Source organism: Lipotes vexillifer, unplaced genomic scaffold, assembly GCF_000442215.2.
Source record: "Lipotes vexillifer unplaced genomic scaffold, Lipotes_vexillifer_v1.1 scaffold419, whole genome shotgun sequence".
NCBI lineage: Eukaryota > Metazoa > Chordata > Mammalia > Artiodactyla > Lipotidae > Lipotes > Lipotes vexillifer.
This window is the reverse complement of record NW_006786333.1, coordinates 1-22792: the sequence shown is the minus strand read 5'-3', so window position 1 is coordinate 22792 and position 22792 is coordinate 1. Positions and strand designations below refer to the sequence as shown.

Below are 22792 nucleotides of genomic sequence, written 5' to 3'. Positions count from 1 at the left end.
TCAACTGACAAAGGATTAATCTCCAAAATTTACAGGCAGCTCATGCAGCTCAATAACAAATAAATAACCCAATCCACAAATGGGCAGAAGACCTAAATAGACATTTCTCCAAAGAAGATATACAGACTGCCAACAAACACATGAATGAATGCTCAACATCATTAATTAGAGAAATGCAAATCAAAACTAAAAACTACAATGAGATATCATCTCACACCAGTCAGAATGGCCATCATCAAAAAATCTAGAAACAATAAATGCTGGAGAGGGTGTGGAGAAAAGGGAACACTCTTGCACTGCTGGTGGGAATGTGAATTGGTTCAGCCACTATGGAGAACAGTATGGAGGTTCCTTAAAAAACTACAAATAGAACTACCATATGACCCAGCAATCCCACTACTAGGTATATACCCTGAGGAAACCAGAATTCAGAAAGAGTCATGTACCAAAATGTTCATTGCAGCTCTATTTACAATAGCCCGGAGATGGAAACAACCTAAGTGCCCGTCGTCGGATGAATGGATAAAGAAGATGTGGCACATATATACAATGGAATATTACTCAGCCATAAAAAGAAACGAAATTGAGCTATTTGTAATGAGGTGGATAGATCTAGAGTCTGTCATACAGAGTGAAGTAAGTCAGAAAGAGAAGGACAAATACCGTATGCTAACACATATATATGGAATTTAAGAAAAAAAAATGTTATGAAGAACCTAGGGGTAAAACAGGAATAAAGACAGAGACCTACTGGAGAACAGACTTGAGGATATGGGGAGGGGGAAGGGTGAGGTGTGTTAGGGCGAGAGAGAGACATGGACATATATATACTAACAAACGTAAGGTAGATAGCCAGTGGGAAGCAGCCGCATGGCACAGGGAAACCGGCTCGGTTCTTTGTGGCTGTCTGGAGGGGTGGGATAGGGAGGGTGGGAGGGAGGGAGACAAAGAGGGAAGAGATATGGGAACATTCTGTTCTGTATAACTGATTCACTCTGTTATAAAGCAGAAACTAACACACCATTGTAAAGCAATTATACCCCAATAAAGATGTTAAAAAAAAAAAGAAACCAGTAACACTGAACAGGATGTAGTGTTTTGTGCCAATGATCTCCTAATGGAGACACCTGCCTTCTGTTCTCTGTGGTCAAGGATCTAAGAAAGTGATAGTTTTTCCTGTGCTGGTCAATAACAAAGCTTTATATCCCTTAGAGTTCAAATATGGTTATTGGGTTCATGTCAGTGGTCTAAGTGGAATGCAAAATAATCTATTGTTGCACAGGAAAAACACATTAGAATTCCTATTGATATTTTTCCAAGGAAAAATTAAGGTTTACTACTTAAAATACAGAGGACACTGGTGCCCTCACTTTTTCTACATCACATGTCACACGTCAGATATAAGCCATTGGGAGGGATAAGTGCTTGTTACCAAAGGTAGCGGAGTCCCCCCTCCCCCATCGCACCCTTTGTTATCTTTCAGCCTCCTGCAGCATATGGTATGTGTACCTGCTAGGTGGATTTCCAGATCACATTACGTAGTTTAATAAAGTAACCCTAATAAAATGAAAAAAGTAAGATCTAATGTCTCCAAGTGCACTTTGGATTAAAATGAGTACTGCTAAAGTATACACGAAGGAGAAAATGACAAAACTGATGTTTTTTCCTACTCCTAGACTGAGTTATTTGCCAGACAAGTTGCAAGTCCATGTAAGTCAGTCAAGTTAAAATCCACAAATGGATTCAAATTCCAGCTCTGACATTTATTTACTTAATTCCTTGTATTGCACATTCCTTGTCTGTAAAATATGGATAATATTAGTACTTATTTCACAGGGTTTTTGCATGTATTAAATTACATAGTTAATGTAAAGTATTTAGAATAGTGTTCAATATATACATTCCCAACAAACATTAATTATTATCACTAATAGTTATTAATTCATATGGAAAGATGTTATTCCAAATTGTCTCAGATATTTGAAGTGTCTAACAATAAATATAGTGAATATTTATTAACAATTGGATAAACATTGTTTTGTCTCATCGTCTCACTGGACCTATAAATAGCACCTTAAAAAACAGAACTTTTATATCTCAGTCTTTATTTTAAGTAATATGTCTTCAACAGAAAATTAAGATCTTTTTTTACACTTTCAGGATTTTCCTCTAAAACAATGTCAGGAAAATAAATACTTAGATATAATTCAACAATAAGTCAATTCTTTATTGCTCATGTAAAAAATTTCTCATTTTTGTTAAAACTCCTCTAGGGTAGAATTGAAATTTCAGGGTCAAAAATCCAGCTATCTTTAAGAATTTTATAGAAAAGGAAGGAGTAACTATTTCAAAGGGCAATCAATATATAAAATTACCAGGTACCTTAATATAAGAAATATATTCTTAATAAATCCAATATGATATTCTAGGATATTTTATGGGACAGGATAGTTACGTTTTCTTACATCACTCTAGTGTAGAAGAGGGATCAGCATACTTTTTCTGTAAAGGGCCAGATAGTTTAGATTTTGAGGGCCATATGGTCTCTATCATAACTGTTCAATTCTTCCTACCATTAAAACAGCCTTACAAGAATATACAGTGAAGAAAAGACAGCCTCTTCAATAAATGGTGCTGGGAAAACAGGACAGCTACATGTAAAAGAATGAAATTAGAACACTCCCTAACACCATACATAAAAATAAACTCAAAATGGATTAAAGATGTAAATGTAAGGCCAGACACTATCAAACTCTTAGAGGAATACATAAGCAGAACACTCTATGACATAAATCACAGCAAGATCCTTTTTGACCCACCTTCTAGAGGAACGGAAATAAAAACAAAAATAAACAAATGGGACCTAATAAAACTTAAAAGCTTTTGCACAGCAAAGGAAACCATAAACAAGAGGAAAAGACAGCCCTCAGAATGGGAGAAAATATTTGCAAATGAAGCAACTGACAAAGGATTAACCTCCAAAATTTACAAGCAGCTCATTCAGCTCAATATTAAAAAAACAAACAACCCTATCCAAAAATGGGCAGAAGACCTAAATAGACATTTCTCCAAAGAAGATATACAGATTGCCAACAAACACATGAAAGGATGTTCAACATCACTAATCATTAGAGAAATGCAAACCAAAACTACAGTAAGATATCATCTCACACTGGTCAGAATGGCTATCATCAAAAAAATCTACAAACAATAAATGCTGGAGAGGGTGTGGAGAAAAGGGAACCCTCTTGCACTGTTGATGGGAATGTAAATTGATACAGCCACTATGGAGAACAGTATGGAGGGTCCTTCAAAAATTAAAAATAGAACTACCATACAACCCAGTAATCCCACTACTGGCCATATACCCTGAGAAAACCGTAATTCAAAAAAAGTCATGTATCACAATGTTCATTGCAGCTCTATTTACAATAGCCAGGACATGGAAGCAACCTAAGTGTTCATCGACTGATGAACAGATAAAAAAGATGTGGCACATATATACAATGGAATATTACTCGGCCATAAAAAGAAACGAAATTGAGTTATTTGTAGTGAGGTAGATGGACCTAGAGTCTGTCATACAGAGTGAAGTAAGTCAGAAAGAGAAAAACAAATACCACATGCTAACACATATATATGGAATCTAAAAAACAAACAAAAAATGGTCATGAAGAATGTCGGGGCAAGACGGGAATAAAGATGCAGACCTACTAGAGAATGGACTTACGGGGAGGGGAAAGATAAGCTGGGACAAAGTGAGAGAGTGGCATGTACATATATACACTACCAAATGTAAAATAGCTAGTGGGAAGCAGCCACATAGCACAGGGAGATCAGCTCAGTGCTTTGTGACCACCTAGAGGGGTGGCATAGGGAGGGTGGGAGGGAGGGAGATGCAAGAGGGAAGAGATATGGGGATATATGTATATGTATATGTATAACTGATTCACTTTGTTATAAAGCAGAAACTAACACACCGTTGTAAGGCAATTATACTCCAATAAAGATGTTAAAAAAAAATAACAGCCTTCGACAATACTGAAACAAATGAATGTGACTGTATTCCCAAAAGACTTTATTTATTAAAACAGGCTATGGCTATTATAGACTCCTGGTCTAGAATCCAAGATCCATAAAGGTAAGGACTTTTTAATATTTTATTCACTGATGTATTCCCAAGGTATAGCACAAAGTCTGACATAAAAAAGATGCTCAATAAACATTTGTTGAATGAATAAGAGGATGAAGGGTGGTATGCCCCAATCCCAGGTATCCTTAATGGCTTATGTAAAGGAACATTCAACCATTAATCTGACTAAATATTAAAAAAATTATATTTTGTTAATCTTGCATCTTGCAGATTTTGACAAAACAATATCTCACTAGAAATCTATAATTTGTAGATAGATATACCAATGGAAACTGAGAGAAATAGTTATCGAAGTATAATGACCGTCTAGGAATAATTTTGAGAAAAGGGAAAGAATTAAGTTACATCTCTTTCATTTTTTTTTTTTTTTTTTTTTTTTGGCGGGTAGGGGAGCCTCTCACTGTTGTGGCCTTTCCCGTTGCGGAGCACAGGCTCCGGACGCGCAGGCCCAGCAGCCATGGCTCATGGGCCCAGCCGCTCCGCGGCATGTGGGGTCTTCCTGGACCGGAGCATGAACCCATGTCTCCTGCATCGGCAGGCAGACTCCCAACCCCTGCACCACCAGGGAAGTCCCATCTCCTTCATTTTATGGACGGATACCTTGGGATATATGCAACATTTTGCATCTAACAGAAACCACAGACCTATGGACTTTATGAGGTATATTCGTTAATCAGACTTGGGCACACAAAAGTCTTAATTAACAAGTGGGCAGAAAACTGCCTCATTAGGAAAATATCTTCCCACATCCCCCCTGAGGTAATAGTTAAATAATTACTCTATTTTATTACAGCTAAAATTCCACAGCAATATATAATCATCTTATGAATTAAAAAAATATTCACACTTCATATTTTAATATGTTTCCATTAGGAATATTTTAATAGCTGGATATTTTCAATATTTGAAAGAATAATTTACTAGTCTTCAAACAGAATTAAAAGGTGGAAAGAACTAGAAATTTATAAACACGAAGGGTAAAGTGGCCTCTGTGGGTGTAAGTGAATTTCATGAGCTTATTTTTATGGCTGGTTTCAACTGCAGATGGTTATAAGCCATAGAAAGATACTAGAAAACAAAGGTGAAGGAGAAAACCTATATGTGAAGAGTATTTACAACAATTGTTCGATTTAATGTGACAGTGAAAACTGAATAATGAAATTTAAGATATAAGCAAGGAAAAATGTTCCTTGTATATGTTTGCTGTATAAAATGAGGATAGAGGTTAGTAACAGTTAAAAAGTTTATACAAACATATAAATCATTAAGCTGTTACTTAGCATCTGATAGAACTTTAACAATTAAATTCAAAGATGTATCTAATTATCACCAATATAAAAGATAAAAATAGAAGAGGGACATAAAATTGTCCCCCAAATTATTAAAAGTTTTCCTTTTTTAACTTTTAAAGAATGTTTTTATCTTTTTAATTTTGTTTGTTTCTTTTTTTTTTTTTTAACAGTAACTCTGTATATAGAGTTGGCATTGCTATCCTCATGTACATATTAGAAATCCAGGGCATAGAAAGGACTCCATAATATGTGCTTTTTACTAATCATACTACTTTTTAAAAACTCTGACATTATTTGGCTAGGACCTCATTTTATTCAGTTAAACCTAAAATGCCAATGAAGATAGATCTAGGTAGATAGATAGATATAGCAATTATTCCTAAGGTAAAAAGAAATAAAGTAAAAAATGAATGAAATAATGCCATTTGCAGCAACATGGATGGACCTAGAGATTATCATACTAAGCGAAGTAAGGCAGACAGAGAAAGACAAATATACGATATCGATTATATGTGGAATCTAAAAAAAATAAAAGATACAGATGAACTTATTTACAAAACAGAAAGAGACACACACACAGAAAACAAATTTATGGAGGGGGATAAATAGGAGGTTGGGATTAACATATACACACTACTATATATAAAATAGATAATCAACAAGGACCTACTATATAGCACAGGGAACTATACTCAACGTTTTGTAACAACCTATAAAGGAAAAGAATCTGAGTGTATATATATATATACTCAGATTATATACATATATATATACACACATATATATATAACATATGTATAACTGAATCACTGTGCTGTACACCTGAAACACGACATTGAAAATCAACTATATTTCAATTTAAAAAGTGATATGCTATAATGACTGCTTCACATGTTATGTCTTCTGATAAGTCTTCCCAAAATAACCCGATTTCCACGATGATGATTTCTTTCTTTAAATTTCCTTTGGGGAAAAGAATTAACATTTTTGACTAACTACTGTACTTGGTGCATCATTTATTTATTCATCCAACAATATTACTTGAGTGATTACTACTCGGCAAACTTCAAGGATAATATAGTGAGAGAAAATCCATAAGGTTTTACTCTTATAGAGCTTACAGTCTCCTGGGGGAGACAGATACGAATCAGTTATTGATCAGTCATTCAAACTAAATCCCGTGTAATTATAAATGGAGGAATGCCTTCAAAAAGAAAAAAAAAAAAAAAGGCTTCTTTGTAGGCATATAACAAAAAGATTCATTATAGACCAGTGAGTCAGGGATGACTTTCCTCAGAAAGTGTTGTTTGAATTGACATCTGAAAGGAGTTAACTGGATGAAGGACAGACAGAGGAAAGCCAAGAGGAGTGTTTTAGTGTGGAGGTGCTGAGATGGGCAGCTACATAGAACTTCTGAGAAACTATAAAGCAGCCAACGTTATTAAAACACAAAAGCCCATGGGAGGGTCATGAGAGATGAGGCTGATCAGCAGACAGGGGCCAGAACATGCAGTGTCTGCAAGGGACAGTGTCCACTTTATCCCTGTTTGCTGAGGCCCAGTATTTGTTACTCCTGTTGCCCAGTGTTCTGCTCAGTTTAGAATTTACTTGAGTTTTTTATTTGTTTTCATCTTATTAAGATAAGTTCAGATATGTTTGGCAAGCTCCACCTCCAGCTTCTGCCATGGCTCCTGGGGTACCGTGTGAGAATCACGTGTGTAGTGACCATTCTAACTTTCAAATGTGCCTAAATATGGAAGATAACCAGCAATATGTCACCTCTTTCTGGACCTTATCCAGATATGATGTAAGCATCACCTTTCATCCAAATATGCTCAGGCACAGGTGGCTAAGGACAGCCACCTCCTTCGTGTATCGGGGTAGTGGAAGAAGGATTCAAAATGTCTATCATTGTGAATCTATTATTATCATTCAAAATGTCTATCAGGCACGTGGTGCTCTGTTCCAAATAAGTGTTACTCTGTAGAAAAAAAAAATTACTTTTGAAAATAGCTTTTTGAATAGAGCTGTTTTATAGGTCCACCAATACAGAGAAACCAATTTGAAGTATTTTTTTATTACCTAATTTTCACTTTGAGAAAGGTCCTGATTTTGATGATAAATAATCTAATAGGTCACTCTTATCCTCGGCTTTGTTAAAAATTTTAGACTTGACCCCAAGAGCAATGTAAAGCCATGAAAGATGTAAACAAGGGGTGAAGAAATGTTCAGCTTTGCTTTTCCAAGATGTTACCTCAAGCTTACTGATGTGTTGTCTTAGAGTTGTCTGTGTATACATGTCCACCTGATACACTGTTTGGCAGCAAGGTCTGTCCACGTATATCTCCTCAGTTTCTAGCACAGCCTTAACTGGGGCTTTAATACTTGATAAAATTTTGACCTATTCTGAAACATTCAAAGTATTGTACTTATTTTTTCCCAGGTTACTTTTTCTTTTCATACTCCCTGTATTTTTATTTTGATTTAATACTACCTATACTGATAGTTAAAAAAATCATATGGACTTCCCAAAGAATTCAAAAGAACAAATTATTTTTTTCTAAAGAAAATAAATCTGCTAATTAGAAGTATGGAATTAAGGACAATTAAAAATGGCTGAAACACCAAATTTACCTTTCAGCTTTTTCTTGTTGGGAGAAAACTGAAAAAGGAATTTGAGCAATTAGATGTCATACAGGACATTGAAAATTGCTTACTGATGAATATCAATTAAAAGAACAGTAAACATCCAGACTATCTGTATTCCATATACTGATCTATAGTCTGGTATAGTCAGGATTTCAGGTAGGATTTTTTGATTAGTTGGTAGATATGCTTGGCAAGTATTTAGATAAAGCAATACAAAATGGGGAAAGAGACATCTATAGTAGATGAGCTCTCCATCATTTTCAGTGAAAAATAATTTATTTTGACATCTTCACTAAGTAAAACAAAGAATTGAAAGTTTATGAATAATTTTTAGAAGGAATGTAGTTGCTGCGTCTCCGATGACCCACTTTGAAACCATTTGTGGAATCTGGGAGATGGGAACAAGTTTTTCATGGACCTAACAAAGATCTACTCCCTTCAGTCTCTTGGGCAAGGAAAGATGAAAGAATATATGACAGGGAAACAGCACAGAATGTAAACTTGGAAAGCATGAGCTTGCCTCTACCATTCAGTAGCTGGGTGATCCTGAGTAAACTGCTTAATCTCTATAAGCCTTAAAATAAGTTTCCACTTATTTAAAATACAGTCAAAATGGTGGCTCTTACCCAAATGAGTGTGAATGAATCTCTAATGAATAAAGGCTGTGCACTAACACTGAACAACTTGGGCTCTCTTTTTGAACAGAAACCATCAGGAGGCATATTTTTTCATCAGAAGGAATTGTTAAATGTTCCTTTCTTGGGAAGCCCTGAAACTAGACACAACATTTTTATAAGAGAAACAGAAATCAACACAGATAGTCCATTCTCTCAGAATGAGTAGTTTATATTTTGCAGTGAGTACTGAAGGGGACAGAGGGACATGATACTTACAGGGAAGATTAAATATTTTCAGATGTGTAGAACAAGAGCTCAGCAAATGCTAACAAAGACTAATTCAAATAGGGGCTCACTCTTGTTGCAGACCAGCTTGGGTACAGATGCTGTGTTACACTAAGAGGAGGAGCAGAAGTAGAAGAATGATCAGAGCATGTAGTGTGCTCTTGGCTAAGGTTAAGGATTTTTATGTATTCTTACTGAGTAGTAGCTTGAAGATTTCATCTGTTAGCTACATAAGAATGTACATAATTTGCTTTAGTTTAACCAGTTCTCAAGGAATTGGTGCACTTCTTTAAAAAGCTATAAATAGTAGAACCCCCATAGGTATTTATAAATAGATAAGTCAAGATTATAGTTACTAGATCTAGTGAAAATCTAGTAAAACATGATCTCTTTGACATGCTATTCCTACCTTAATTTCGATGTATTACCGAAGCTTTTGGGAAGATTAACTGAGATGCTAAAAGGGTTTTGTAAAGATTAAAAGCCTACACAAACGTAAAGTGAACAATAATTCTAATTGACTGTCTTGCTCTACCAACATCCCTAGTGTTTCCCTCTCACCATTTCATTATGTAACATCCCTCAGTGTAAAGCTGCATTTATACAAAAATACCAGGGATGAATTTCACCTTGGCTGGTGAAATTCTAATTGAGCTGGTTATTTCTTATTGGGCTTGAGAGATCCAAGGGGTTTCTTTTTCGATATTTTTTTTGGATTGATAAGTTTTATGAAGTTATTCAAATTTTATGAAATTTTTTAAAACAAGTCCCAAGAAGATTATCTGTGAAGGTATTTCCGGTAAGAATATAACTCCCATGAATGGGAATACATTGAAAACTACAAATGTATTATTTATGTTAAGTTCTTTTTTAGCACCACTTTTCCTTTTTTTAAATTCCAGCTACCTGTTTCAAGAAGGTCAGAATAATATGAAAAAGTAGCTAAATGTTATAGGCTCTGAAGTTCTTATTAATACATAATATGGAGAAAAGGGTAGAATACTGAAGTGCCTTGAACCACAGAGGTCACTAAAGATGCATCTAACAAATATGATGCCATTAAATTAACACGTAATTAAAATGTTATCCATGTAATTAAAATTGTTGTCCACAATTTAAAATTTACAATGAATAGTGTTTCTAATATAGCTTCAATGGGGTCATCTAAAGGACATTGCCCAAACTAGGATTTTAATTCTCTTCCTTATATTTATGCCATTTAAAGAAAGCTGCAAATGCACTCCTATAAAATATACTTAAAAACCAAGTCTACACTAGTAGCTCCCAGTCAAGAGATTTGGCAGTATTGCCCCCCATGGGACATTTGGTTGTGTCCGGACACAGTTTTGGTTGTCACACCCAGGTGGTGATGGTGGAGCTAGTGGTGATGATAGAAGCCAGAGATGCGGCTAAACTTCCATACAGCACAGGCCCCACAACAAAGATTTGGTCCTACGTGTTAATGATGTCACTGTTGCAGAATCTTGGTCTATCATAATTCTTCCTTTCAGTTTATATATTCCGATTTAGCCTTTAGACACCACAGTAGATAAAATTATCTAGTGTTGGCAAAAATGTCAGAAAACAGACATTCTTATATATTGTCAATGGAAGTATCAATTGAAGTAAACGTTTCAGAGGCAATTTGGAAATTTAAAAATCTGCCTCTACTTGCATTTGTACCTTTTTTAGAAATTGAAGTTTAGTTGACTTACAATACTACATTAGTCTCAGGTGTACAACAGAGTGATTTGATATTTTTATACATTATGTACCATACAAAGTTATTACAATGTTATTGACTATATTCCCTGTGCTGTACATTATACTTCTAAAAAGCACTTCATAACAAATTTATATAATGGGTATATGTAACTGTCTTGAAACGATTCTCTTGCAGTATTATTTGTAAGAAGAAAATCAATAAGGAAGTGGTTAAATAAATTAGATCATATTCATAATATGCAATGATAAAAAATGGTAGAATTTTATGTTCTAACAAGGAAGGATGAATATGATACTTCGCAGGTTATAAATAATTTGGGTTATTTGAATTTATAATCAAATTTCTTGCTTACATTTATACATATGTATATGCATATTTATGTGTGGTATATATGTATTTGTGTGTGTGTGTGTGTATGCATAGCAAAGGTCTGGAAAGATACAAAGTAAATATTAAGCAAAAGAGGAGTCAGTCATGAAGAATATGAGTATGTTTTGAAATGTTCACTTTTTACTTTACATAGTCTTGTAATATTTGCATTTCTTTCAAGCTTGGGCAATTTGTGAAATTAAAAAAAAATGTAATAAGAATACATCACATAATAATAAATATACATAGACATGGTCTGTCTTGTAAGGCTTATGTGAGGAATTCAGTTTTGAGTAGGTTTTAGTAGTTATTTCCTAGTGAAAGGGAATTAAGAGATTGTAGACATAATTTAGAACAATTAGAGAAGACCATCACAAAAAACTGAGTGGAATTCTGGACAACCTAAAAAGACGTGGGTAAAGGAACAATATAGAAACACTGAATTATAAGAGTTGTGATTTAAATTGAAATGAAAGCTCTCATGTTTTTAAAGAAAATGCCTTATTTGGACACAGCTTAATTAGTATTTGCCTCAATCCAGCAAATTAAATTCTTCAATACTGAACATATCTATGAGAAACTTCAATTTCTACTTAAAAGTTCAATTATTTTCACAAACTCTTCTTTATATTCGTGTATTTGAATCTAATCATTTGCACAGTTTTAGTTGAAAGAATTCAGCATGAAAGATTAAAAATACTGAAGCAAAGAAATAAATTATGTAAATTATCTTCAGTTTGCAGCTTGCTTTACAAAGATTTAGAAATCTCTTTCTTATACAGCTCAATCTTTCAAAAGCATGGTTAGGTCTTTTCATGTATAGTTATAATCTTAACATTCTAAATGTAGTGATTCGTAGATAGAATCAGTGGGGTCAGTGGTTCACACTTCAGAATTCTAAGAGATCCTTAATATTAATGAGTAAACACCTGAGGAAGTACTTTTATTTGATCAATGCTGAAAATGTTGCTGCTCAAATACCTAAGTAGTTAACACTTATCAGAGTAGATTGAAAGCTTGAATCTTCCTTTGAAACAACATACCTAGAGGTAGAAAAAGCCACCAGTGCAAACTAATTCAGTGCTTATTCATTTGCATATTACCTTAAAGGCATCATCATTATAACTCCAAACCAGACATGCCCCAGGGCTCCATTCATAAAAACAAGCAAATATCATTTACTGGGAACTGGTTCTTACTCTACAGAAGAAATGCAAGGATTCCATGTAAGAATTAAACCCATTGCCAGTTGTTCTATAAAAATGTCTTTTCCAAGTACAAGTCTTCCCAGATTTATTCAGAGAAAGCTGAGAAAGCAATTTTATCTCTCATTTAAAGCCAGGCATAACAAAGTCACCACTAATTACCTATTTAAATTTGAAGGCTCACTTACTTTTTTATCTTTATTCTGGAATATCAATATCATTTATTCTATTAAATTTCTATTGCTTCTCTTTAAGACATTTCATACTTTGTTTCATTTCAGTTAACGTTTTCCAGCAGTGTACTAGAGACTTTTAACAAACTCCATGTACAAGCACGGTTATCATAATAATATCTTTCTATAATTAAACAAATGCTGTCATATCTTCACCAGTATTTAAAAAAATAGGACCTATGCTTATATATATGTATACACACACACACAGACACACACACACACTATACTGGCTGAACATACAGTACCTTGCGTACAAAATTTTGCTGTGCAAATTATGGTTTTAAAATTAGTGTTTTAACTTAATTTTTAATACAAAAGGTAAAGCTAAGACAGCCGAAAATTGTCCTCCAAAGTATTGTGTATTTTCCTTTTTTAATTTTTAAAGAATAGATGCTTTTTCTAAAAAAATTGTTTTGTATTTACTATATCTTTGTTGTGTTGGGCTGGGATCATTATCTTAATCTTACATGTTAGGAATCCAGAACACAGAACAGTCATATAGCTTACGAAAGATCACAGCGTGTTTCTTCTTGCCTTATTTATTACCATGGTTTTTATTAATGGATCAATTAAAATACACAGATAATTATTAAGGATTTGCTACCTTCTGTGTTCTGGGGTGATCAGTAAGAGGGCTGGTAGTTTTACAGTGTAGAGTCCACTCATGCATAGAGAATGCACTGTGAATGTGGCTGTGTAGAAAATTCGTTTGCAACTCATTGGGCTGTGGCCCCTAAGGTCATGCAACAAGTGGCATTGATTATTGAACAAGTTATGGTCAGTGAATCAAGAGACTCACAGCTCTATGTTGGGTATTTGGATGTGGGAGATGAGTAGTGTAATGCAGACAGAAAATTATCATGTGAAACAAAACAAAGCATTAAAAGTACTATTTCGGGTTTGACTCAAAATTCTATGGGAGCAGGTTGAAGAAAGAGATTAGCTACAAATCTGGAAAGGCTTTCATGAAGTTGTGCAGTAATTAATGATAAGATTTCAGGCAGCAGAATTTTACACAAGGTTGTAGGATTATTGAGTACAAAGAACCAAGAAAATATCCAAGGAACGGCAAATATTCTAAAGAGGATAAAGTTCTTAGGTGAGTTGTTTTGTGGAGATATGCAGTGTAAGAAAAGGCTGAAAATAGGCAGGGTTCAGCTAAATTACTGAGAACCTTATACACCAGCCTATGGTATTTGGACTATAGGCAATGGGGAACTATCTGCAACGGGATTAAGAAGGTAGGTCATAGACTCAACTTCATGAACGTGAGTTCCAGCTCAGGTACTTACTAATTGTTCGGCAAACTGTGTAACCACTCTATGCCCCAATTTCTCCAACTTCAAAATAAAATAAACCACACACACACACACACACACACACACACACACACAGACACACACACACATTTTTGAGTTGTTGAAGGATTAAACTAAATGTGCTAATATATGGAGAATGTTTAGCTTAGTAGCAGGAATATACAAGAGCTTAATATTAATGTTCTTATTCTTCTTATTAATTGTTCCCATTATGTGAGCTGAGTTTGGGGCAGTTTATTCTGGATAGATTAAAATGAAATGGTACAGAATGGCAGCAGAAACACAGATTAGAAGGCAATTGAAAAAGAGGCAAGTTAAAATGAAAAGGTGAACTTTAGATTAAGACAGAACTAGTTTAAAGTTCTAGCCTCATTATTTATTTGTAGATTTCAGGGCCTTGGGCCAATCACCTAACATTTTGAATCAAATTCTATTTTTCATTAACTATAAACTAGGATGATGACAATGTAGGTGATTTAAGGAGATTGAGTATTGAAGTATTAGCTGTCTGTTTTTAAAACTAGTAGCTGTTCAACAAACTGTGAATTAAAAAAAATTCCTATTATTGTTATTAATACTATAATCTTAGTAAGGAATAACAATGACTCAAAGGGATAACAAAGGCCTGACTGTGAAAGTACAGAAGAAATGGATGAGTTTATGGAGGTAAAAATTTGGTAAATAGTTAATGACATGTAGACTAGGGAGTGATGAGTCTATGAAAAGATGATTCTTGAATATTCTTAATAAAAGACAGATGATAATTTTGTGATTTCTGGTACTGCTTTATTTACATTTTGTCTGTGTCCTTTGTTTTCCTTCAAAAGGAATCTGGCACACTTACAGGGCTGCTTGGGAGACACTTAAGTTCACACTAAGAATCCACTGTATGGAAAGTATACTCTGCTTCTCTCCCCATCCACAAACGAGCTCCTCATCTCCATGATGACTTCCTCTTCCACGTCTCACTGGTATCACTTATATTTTATTATATGATATTCTTTGTCATTTGTTTCATCTTGCTTTCTCCTCATTGATACTATAGTGGGCAGGGGGTAATTCTTATATTTCCCTTGTTCTCCCATCATGCCCAGACCACCCAATTAACATGGTGACCTTAATGATATGGATTGGCATCCTGTCCTACCAGAATATCCCCAAACATAGGATGACAATTTTTAATTCAGTAAATCTGTATAGATGACTGTTGGGGTGGCATGGTTTATTCTAGGATATGTTCCTTCATTGGTAAAGCTCAGCTCCTCTGCTGATGGGGGCTGGAAGGGTCTGATCAGCTCTTTCGGATGGAGAGAGCTTCACATCACTTTGGTTTAGGTTGGTTCTTATTACTGCCGGTAATCTAGGCTTATGTGATGGCTTACACTTAGATGGTCTATGTGATTCTTTTTAGTGTTTATAATATTTCATTTCCATCTTGGCCCCTTCCATTTTTCAGAGAGGGCCAGCCATGCCACAATTCAACATCACCTGTGCTCAGCCTATTTTCTTGCTGTGTATAACTTCACTTGAGCTGACAACCTTCTGGGCAGCACTACAACTTTTCTTCCCCTCTCTAACTTTTCTGTGCTTATAGGATAGCTGAAGCCTTTGTGCATTCACCCCATCATTTTATTCCCAGGCACACTCTATAATAATCCTTTTCCTCCCTGCTGTGAAGGGGATAGTCCAATAAGCATGCAGCCTGCAGGAAACTAAAAGCAAGTCTAGGCTCTATGTTCACACTTGACCCAAAGTCAGGGGACATATGTCAAGCTGTCATAAAAATTGTTCATATATTGCTCTTGTATATCAAGGAAACATGAAAATTCCACAGTCACATCAATCCGGGATCAAAATGAGAGTTTTACTATTTCTGATTCCATTCTTTACAGACCTTTTGTAGTACTCCTCCACAACTTGAACTTATCTTCATGGAGATGGGGGAGTACTTTTTTTTTTTTTTCACTGGCAGGGTAAGGAAAAGCTTTTCATAGAGAACAATGCACTCCCTCAAAGGCCAAGGACTCCTAACTCCGAGACACGACCCTCTCAGCCCCACTCTTTAGTCCCCTTACTGGGCTACAGCTGGTCCTACTGTCTCTTTGAAAGACCCATGGGAAGTGTCAGGTCCAAACCATTGGTGTCTCTTTTTCAAATGTCTGGGTGCTCAATATTTCTTTTACTTTATCTTTGAATGCAATACTATTCTGGGACAACAGGAAAACTTTTACTTAATGTTGTATCATGCAGCTGAATAATAATAATAATAATAGTAATAATATGCCAGCATTAGCACAGAAAGCCAGAGATCACTAGAGTAAAGGAATTCACTTTCATTCAATAATTACTTAAAGAATTTCTGCTGTTTTCAAAGATATAAAAAAGATAAACAGTATTCAGTTTTAGACTCAACCGAAAGACCTTATCCATTTCTTAAGTAGCCTGACCCTCTAGTTAAATGGAATGATTATCATACAGAAACCGTATGGAAGATATATTGGGTCATTAATTTCAGACTAAGACAGTGTGACATTGTTCATTTAGGCTTCTAGGAAAGTTTACAGGACTCATTTTTAGATAAGCCCATCTAAAGTCTGTCCATCTTACTATAAGACAATCCAAAGTTATTTTTTCCCTTATAGAAGCAAAAGTAAAAAAAAATAATTTCAGGGAATCTTACTTTAGAGAAATATGCTCCTATTTTTCCTGTTTTCAGGAACTTTCTAGCCCACGACTTTCCTCTAAACTCTAAGAATCACTGATCCAAAGAACCTTCACTTATACAAAACAATATGAGAGATGGTCCACTCTGTAGAGAAGGAATCAATAAAATTAGGAAATTTAGACAGTGCTTTCACACAAAATACTCATATCAGGGCAACACATGAAAATATATGGATGGGACACATTCAGCCTCTATTCTCACGTGGGTTGAAAATTTTGGAATTCTAAATAAACTAACTCTGAAACTGTTTTAGCTGAAATCTTGCCAATGTTTTCTTTTTATATTACTAGATTCACTGTGAGAATTATAAACAATTTTCTGTGATGATTAGGAAATACAGTTACTGAGTGCACTTTATTTCACCCACACCATTAAAAAGTAAACCTTGAAGAAAATTCTCTGCTTTGCATTTCAAGTCTTTTCCATTTAGCAGCTTCCTCACACCCATAAAAACACATGGGGAGGGGCTTCCCTGGTGGCGCAGTGGTTGAGAGTCTGCCTGCCAATGCAGAGGACATGGGTTCGTGCCCCGGTCCGGGAAGATCCCGCATGCCGCGGAGCGGCTGGGCCCGTGAGCCATGGCCGCTGGGCCTGCGCATCCGGAGCCTGGGCTCCACAACGGGAGAGGCCACAACAGTGAGAGGCCGCGGACCACAAACACCCCCCCCCCCCCACACACACACACACAAAAACACATGGGGAGAGGAAAAAAATTCAAAAAAGATAGCTAGCTTATGGTCAAAACATATGGGACAAAGTTGTCCAAAATATTGTCACAACTCCTCCATTGACAATTCATTCTATTGTAGAGCCTTGTCAGACATCCCAGATTCATTGACAGACAATTATATTCAGAGAGGCTTTGAAAACTTTTGGCACTTAGAAATGCTCTGGAGACATATAAAAATGTCTTTATTTAGAATGGAACATATAACACCTGCCAAATTTGTAGGTTTGAAACCACTTCCAATAAGAATTAAAAGGCCCTCTTCCCAGCTGAAATAGGGCTATCAATATATGACTTGCCTGCTCATGGGAAATAGTGGGTTCTTGTCTCTGATGTCGCAATTTAGTTTAAAATCACTTTCGTGATGACAGGGTACATAAAGATGATAAAACTATAAAGATGACAGTCTAATCTTCAAAAATCACTGATCATTGATAAAAGATTAAATAACGTAAACATCTGAAATGCCAGATTATCAGCTGGTTGGCACACTCTCAGTATTAAAGTATGCTGAGATACTACTGATAAGTGAAAAATGCTTTTTCTACATGTAATGCAAAAATACATCCTCCCAAGAGGGGCAAATGAAGTATAATAGCTTTGAGTTTAAAATGTACATTTTTTCTCAATAGTGATGCAATATATGTCCAGTATTAATAAATGATTTATTGTAAAGTGCTCAAAATTATTTTTCCCCTCAAAGTAATGCCAGATTGTTGAGAATTTTAAGCACCCTTAAATTGTAACTTTTTTTGAATTCTAGCTGCAATTTTATATGTACTTACAAGGATGATTAGACATGCTGGTCCTATAAAACTCCAAATAAAGTTGTTTTCTGTGCTAAGCCAACATCTGAAAAGTAAATAAGAGATAAAATCTATATATATATATATATATATATATATATATATATATATATATATATCACCGAATCACTTTGCTGTACACTTGAAACTAATACAACATTGTAAATTAACTAAACTTCAGTTTAAAAAAAGAGGCTAGTGGTGAATATATATATATATATATATATATATATATATATATATATATATATATATGCTTGTATGTACTTCAACAAAGCAAAATTTTCAATGATATACAAAGCTTATTCAGAATTGCATTCCAAATATTTATGAGATCATCTTAACTTACACTTTGGTGGTGCCATAATACCTATATCCTAATGATGCTGAAAATCCAACTACCACAGCTGGGCTGAGATAGCCAAAGATATAAAAATTCTTGTGCAAAAATCCCTTGTTGTAGATGACTCCTACAACAATGAGATAGAGGTGGATGCCTTCAATGCACATCCATGCAAAGGCAGCTAAAAAGAAGTAATGCAGCAGCCCGGCAATGATGGAACAGAAGAGCTAGAAAGCAAAGAAAGAAACCATAAGCAATGTTTACTTTAACATTATTGTAACATAAAATCTTGACTTTCTCCATAAATTATGCCATTTTATATAATGCTTGGTCACATTAAAATATCCTTGTCAGGTGTCAGTTTTTTAAACTGTACCATTTCCAACTGACTTAAAAGAACTGTGCTTCATCAATGTGAAACATTCACCAGTCTTGTAATAGAGCTAAGTTGCTGTTCTTGTCCAGAGATTTATACTTTTTATACACTTATATTATGTGATAAATTGTGGATTGGTCACATGATCATCTCACAGTAACTGTTATGATTTGAGTTGATTTCTGTTTTGGAGCTGCCTTTACTTTCCTTTATCTTAATCATGCTCAAAGAATGAAAATTGCTGCTAATACTATGTTAAACAAAACTTTATAAATAATTAAGAGAAGGCACTGAAGTTATAAAACAGACAAATGATGATATATTTTACAAAAATATCTGTTATATGATCACTTGAAGTTACAAGATTATCAGGTAAATTTGAGATGGGTTTCAGTTAAATATTATTTATTAGTATTGACTTCACACTTAGAACTAGAGTTAGGCTTATAAAAAATAACAGAAAATGTAATAGTTATACACTTCTGTAGTAACAGAACTAACACAATCTATTACTGGTGAGATAACATAACACTTATTGCACTTAATAAAATAGAGTATAATTCAAACATGATGAGATTACCTACTAAAATATATTCAAGAGTACTATATAAGGTTGGGGATGGTGATTAAAATTTGGAAACCACTGCAGTGAGGAAGTGAGATTTGAAATACAGCTTTAAAATGGGAAGAATCTGATAGGCGAAATAGAATTGAAAATAAACACTGGTGAAATAGAATTGAAAATAAACACTGGTGAAATAGAATAGAAAATAAACACTGTAAGGAATAGTTTTGTGGTGAGGATGATGGTGGGGTGAAGCTGAAGGAGGAATTGGGCTTTGGAGGATAGTGGGAGGTACACAGAATTGACAGGTGTTATAAATACCACTGCAAAACAAACAAACAAACAAAAACATACAGAGCTTACAGTCTCCTGTAGGCTATTTAAAATAGGTGCTTTGTGGCATCTACTTCAGAAGAAAACCTTGATAACTGAAGGTTAGTCTCAGTACTTGAAAGATGACTAATAAGAATGGAAATATGGAGGCAATTTAATGTTTTGTGGCCATGTTGATGCATTTCTCTGGTCTCCAGCTGCAGGGTGGGCTGCAGCTGCTATACAGGAAAGCCACGGATGTGCTCACATTCCCTGATGGCTGCTGACAGCCATTGACTAAGCACAGCAAGACACTCCTGTTTTTGAGAGACCTGCCATGTGACTTTGGCTGAGGGTCTTCTCAAAGGACTCCTTGACAGGCAAACTGGGCTTTCCTTAGAACTGCACTGCTGTGTAAAGGGCTTCTACTCACTCATCCTTTCACCTTTCTTTCCTTCACTCAGGCTCAGCCCTGCATCTTGGTCTGATGGCTCTCCAAGTCTCTCTCTTCCCGTTTTCTCTCACAGCCATTTCGCTTAATAAATTTATTGCTTGTTTTATCCCACTTTAGTGTCTGCTTCGAGGATGACCCAGACTAGCTCAAGATGGGAACTATTTGATAAGGCTCTAAATCAATAATGGTGGAAAATGGTTAGAAAAGTGCATTTACTAGGTTGAGCTAATTCATCATATTTCAACCTATGAAGCTTAGCCACTTTTGTGTTCCATCCCTGTCTTGAGATAAACATTTTTTCCAACTCTCTCTCTCTCCCCTCTCTCTCTCCTCTTTTTGTTTAACGCCCATGTAAAAACAAACCAAAACGAAACAGAAAACAAAATAAGGTTATTTCTTCAGTTTGTTGACAAGTTTTTGCAGTTCATCATAATGAGGGCCACTGTGGTTAATGAATTACTAAGCAAGTTGCTCAGATATGTTAGCATTCCCAAACTTAGGAACACCTTAAGAACAAAGTATATCGTGTATTTGCCCTATTAAGCCCTTAATTCCAATTCATGTTTCTATGACATATATATTTAGGAAAGTAAAAATTTAGAAAATAAAAATAGAAAGTAAGGGAGATCTACATACCTTATTAGTATTTGTATTGATCCCAACAAGAAAAACAAGTTCAGCAAGGAATAGGCTACAGCAGAGATTTTTGTGAATTGTTGTCCTGGTGCTTTGAATTTCACTGAAGAACCAGAAGGTAAAAATGCATATGGCAAGGCAAATCAGTGAAATAATTATTCCTAGTTGAGTGATCCTTGTAAGAATATTATAATCTTTAATACCCTAAGGGAAAATAATAATACAACTGTTAAAAGAATAACTCAGTAGCTCATCAAAGGAACTACAAAATATAATGAACTTCCCTTTTTGGTGAAACATTAAACTGTTCCTAAAATGTAAAAATACAAATGTGCATTTAGATGAGAAAATTTTGTACTGTTGAAAATGTTCAACATTCAGAAAATCTGATATAAATCACGTAGCACTTTAAAAGTTCTGTAATTAGTGATTTTTTTCCCTAAGCATAGTATATATTAGTACATGGTTTAACAATGTTATCACCATCAGTTTCTTGATATTAGAAAGGCAATTCATTATTGTAATATGAAAATGGTTAATTAAAGCAGCTTTATCAGTGGTAAGAACAAGTAATTTCTATGCAGTAATTCATTTAAACACATTAAACAAAGGTATCAGAAATGCTGAATATATAGAATAACGAAACAGTATAGTTGCGAGACTTTGAAATGGGAAAGGATGGTTTCACTCTAACCAGATGGTTTTAAGAGGCATCTTTATTTAACATTCAGAAAAAAAATCATCTTTGTCACTGACATTAGGGTTAGGCAGATTTATTTAGTCACAATATGTATTTGATGGATTTTAAGTATTGTATGGAAATGAGCCTGTAATCTAAAGATTCCAATACAAGGATATAAAATAAAAACCTATATAATGTAAAAGCAAGATATTACTGATGTGAAATACATATTATGAAGCTATTCACCTTAGAAAGATTTTTCATGTTTAAAAATCTTGCGGGGTTCTACATTATTAAAACATGGTATTTGTTATGAATGTGCTAATACTTACTGACCAGGTATCAAATATTTTTAATGAATTTGTCATCAGTAAAAATAAACTTTCAATACAAAGGCAAAAGCGCTTAAAGTCCATGATACTTTAAAATGTACAAATGGTCCTTAAAAGCCGCATTAAAAACTGAGTCAATGAATAGATATTTAATACACAATCTACTAGATATTATAGATTAGGTAAGTCTTACACTAAGAATAACCAAAGATCCAAACTAGATATGTCATAGAAGGCAGGTAAGAAAAGAAAGACTAAAAAAAAGGTAATGTTGAGATTGTATCAGTAAATTAAATATGCTATTTACACCCAAAGAAAACATATAAAAGTTAAATCTTCTCTTGAATGACATAAAGAAGAAAAAAACAGATTTATAAATATGAATGGGAAAATTGGCTTACAATAGAAGAACCAGAAGACATCAAAATTGCAAAATGTGTCAGGTGGTTACAGCGGCATGAGGTGTGGGTCTCATTCGAGTATGTCAGCTCACAGCCCTCCGAAGACCAGCTGCCATTCATGGTGTCAGGTAAGTAGTTCCAAAATGCACATTGACTCCTATACTTATCTGTGGTCTGAAAAAGAGACATTTTACTGATGGGAAAAAGAGAAAAAGTTACACATACGACATCGTTTTGGTTATATTTAAAATACCATTTTGCATAGCAATATAATTAAAACCATGCCTAAAAAGTAAAGCATAAAATCAATGCTAATAAGTGAATGCTACTGTTGTGTGAAAAAATTGAAGTTTATACTGCAATCATGCTATATTTTATCAATCCTGTGTCACGAATTTGTGAGAATTACTGTCAGTTGAGATCATGTATGTCATTTAGAATGGTGCGTGACATATCTCATTATTTTCTATAAATGTTTATTGAATATGCACTAGATATTAGTCATTGATCCAGGTGCTAAAAATACAGCACTGAACAAAACAAAAAAAGTGTTTGCGTTTTTTTTTTTTTTTTTTTTTTTTT

General features: G+C 34.6%; 1 protein-coding gene across 1 annotated transcript in view; it reads right to left on the bottom strand.

Annotated features, from left to right (window-relative positions):
* The window catches only part of ADGRL4 (adhesion G protein-coupled receptor L4), a gene marked incomplete at its 5' end in the record, with an annotated part of 39146 nt that extends 16743 nt beyond the window's left edge, over positions 1 to 22403 (bottom strand). Inside the window, 4 exons of the mRNA XM_007458725.1 lie at positions 18089 to 18155; positions 18459 to 18679; positions 20796 to 20999; positions 22211 to 22403. Of these exons, the coding sequence (XP_007458787.1) occupies positions 18089 to 18155; positions 18459 to 18679; positions 20796 to 20999; positions 22211 to 22403 (685 nt within the window). The remainder of the gene's footprint in view (positions 1 to 18088; positions 18156 to 18458; positions 18680 to 20795; positions 21000 to 22210) is intronic.
* Between the last annotated feature and the right edge of the window lie 389 nt (positions 22404 to 22792).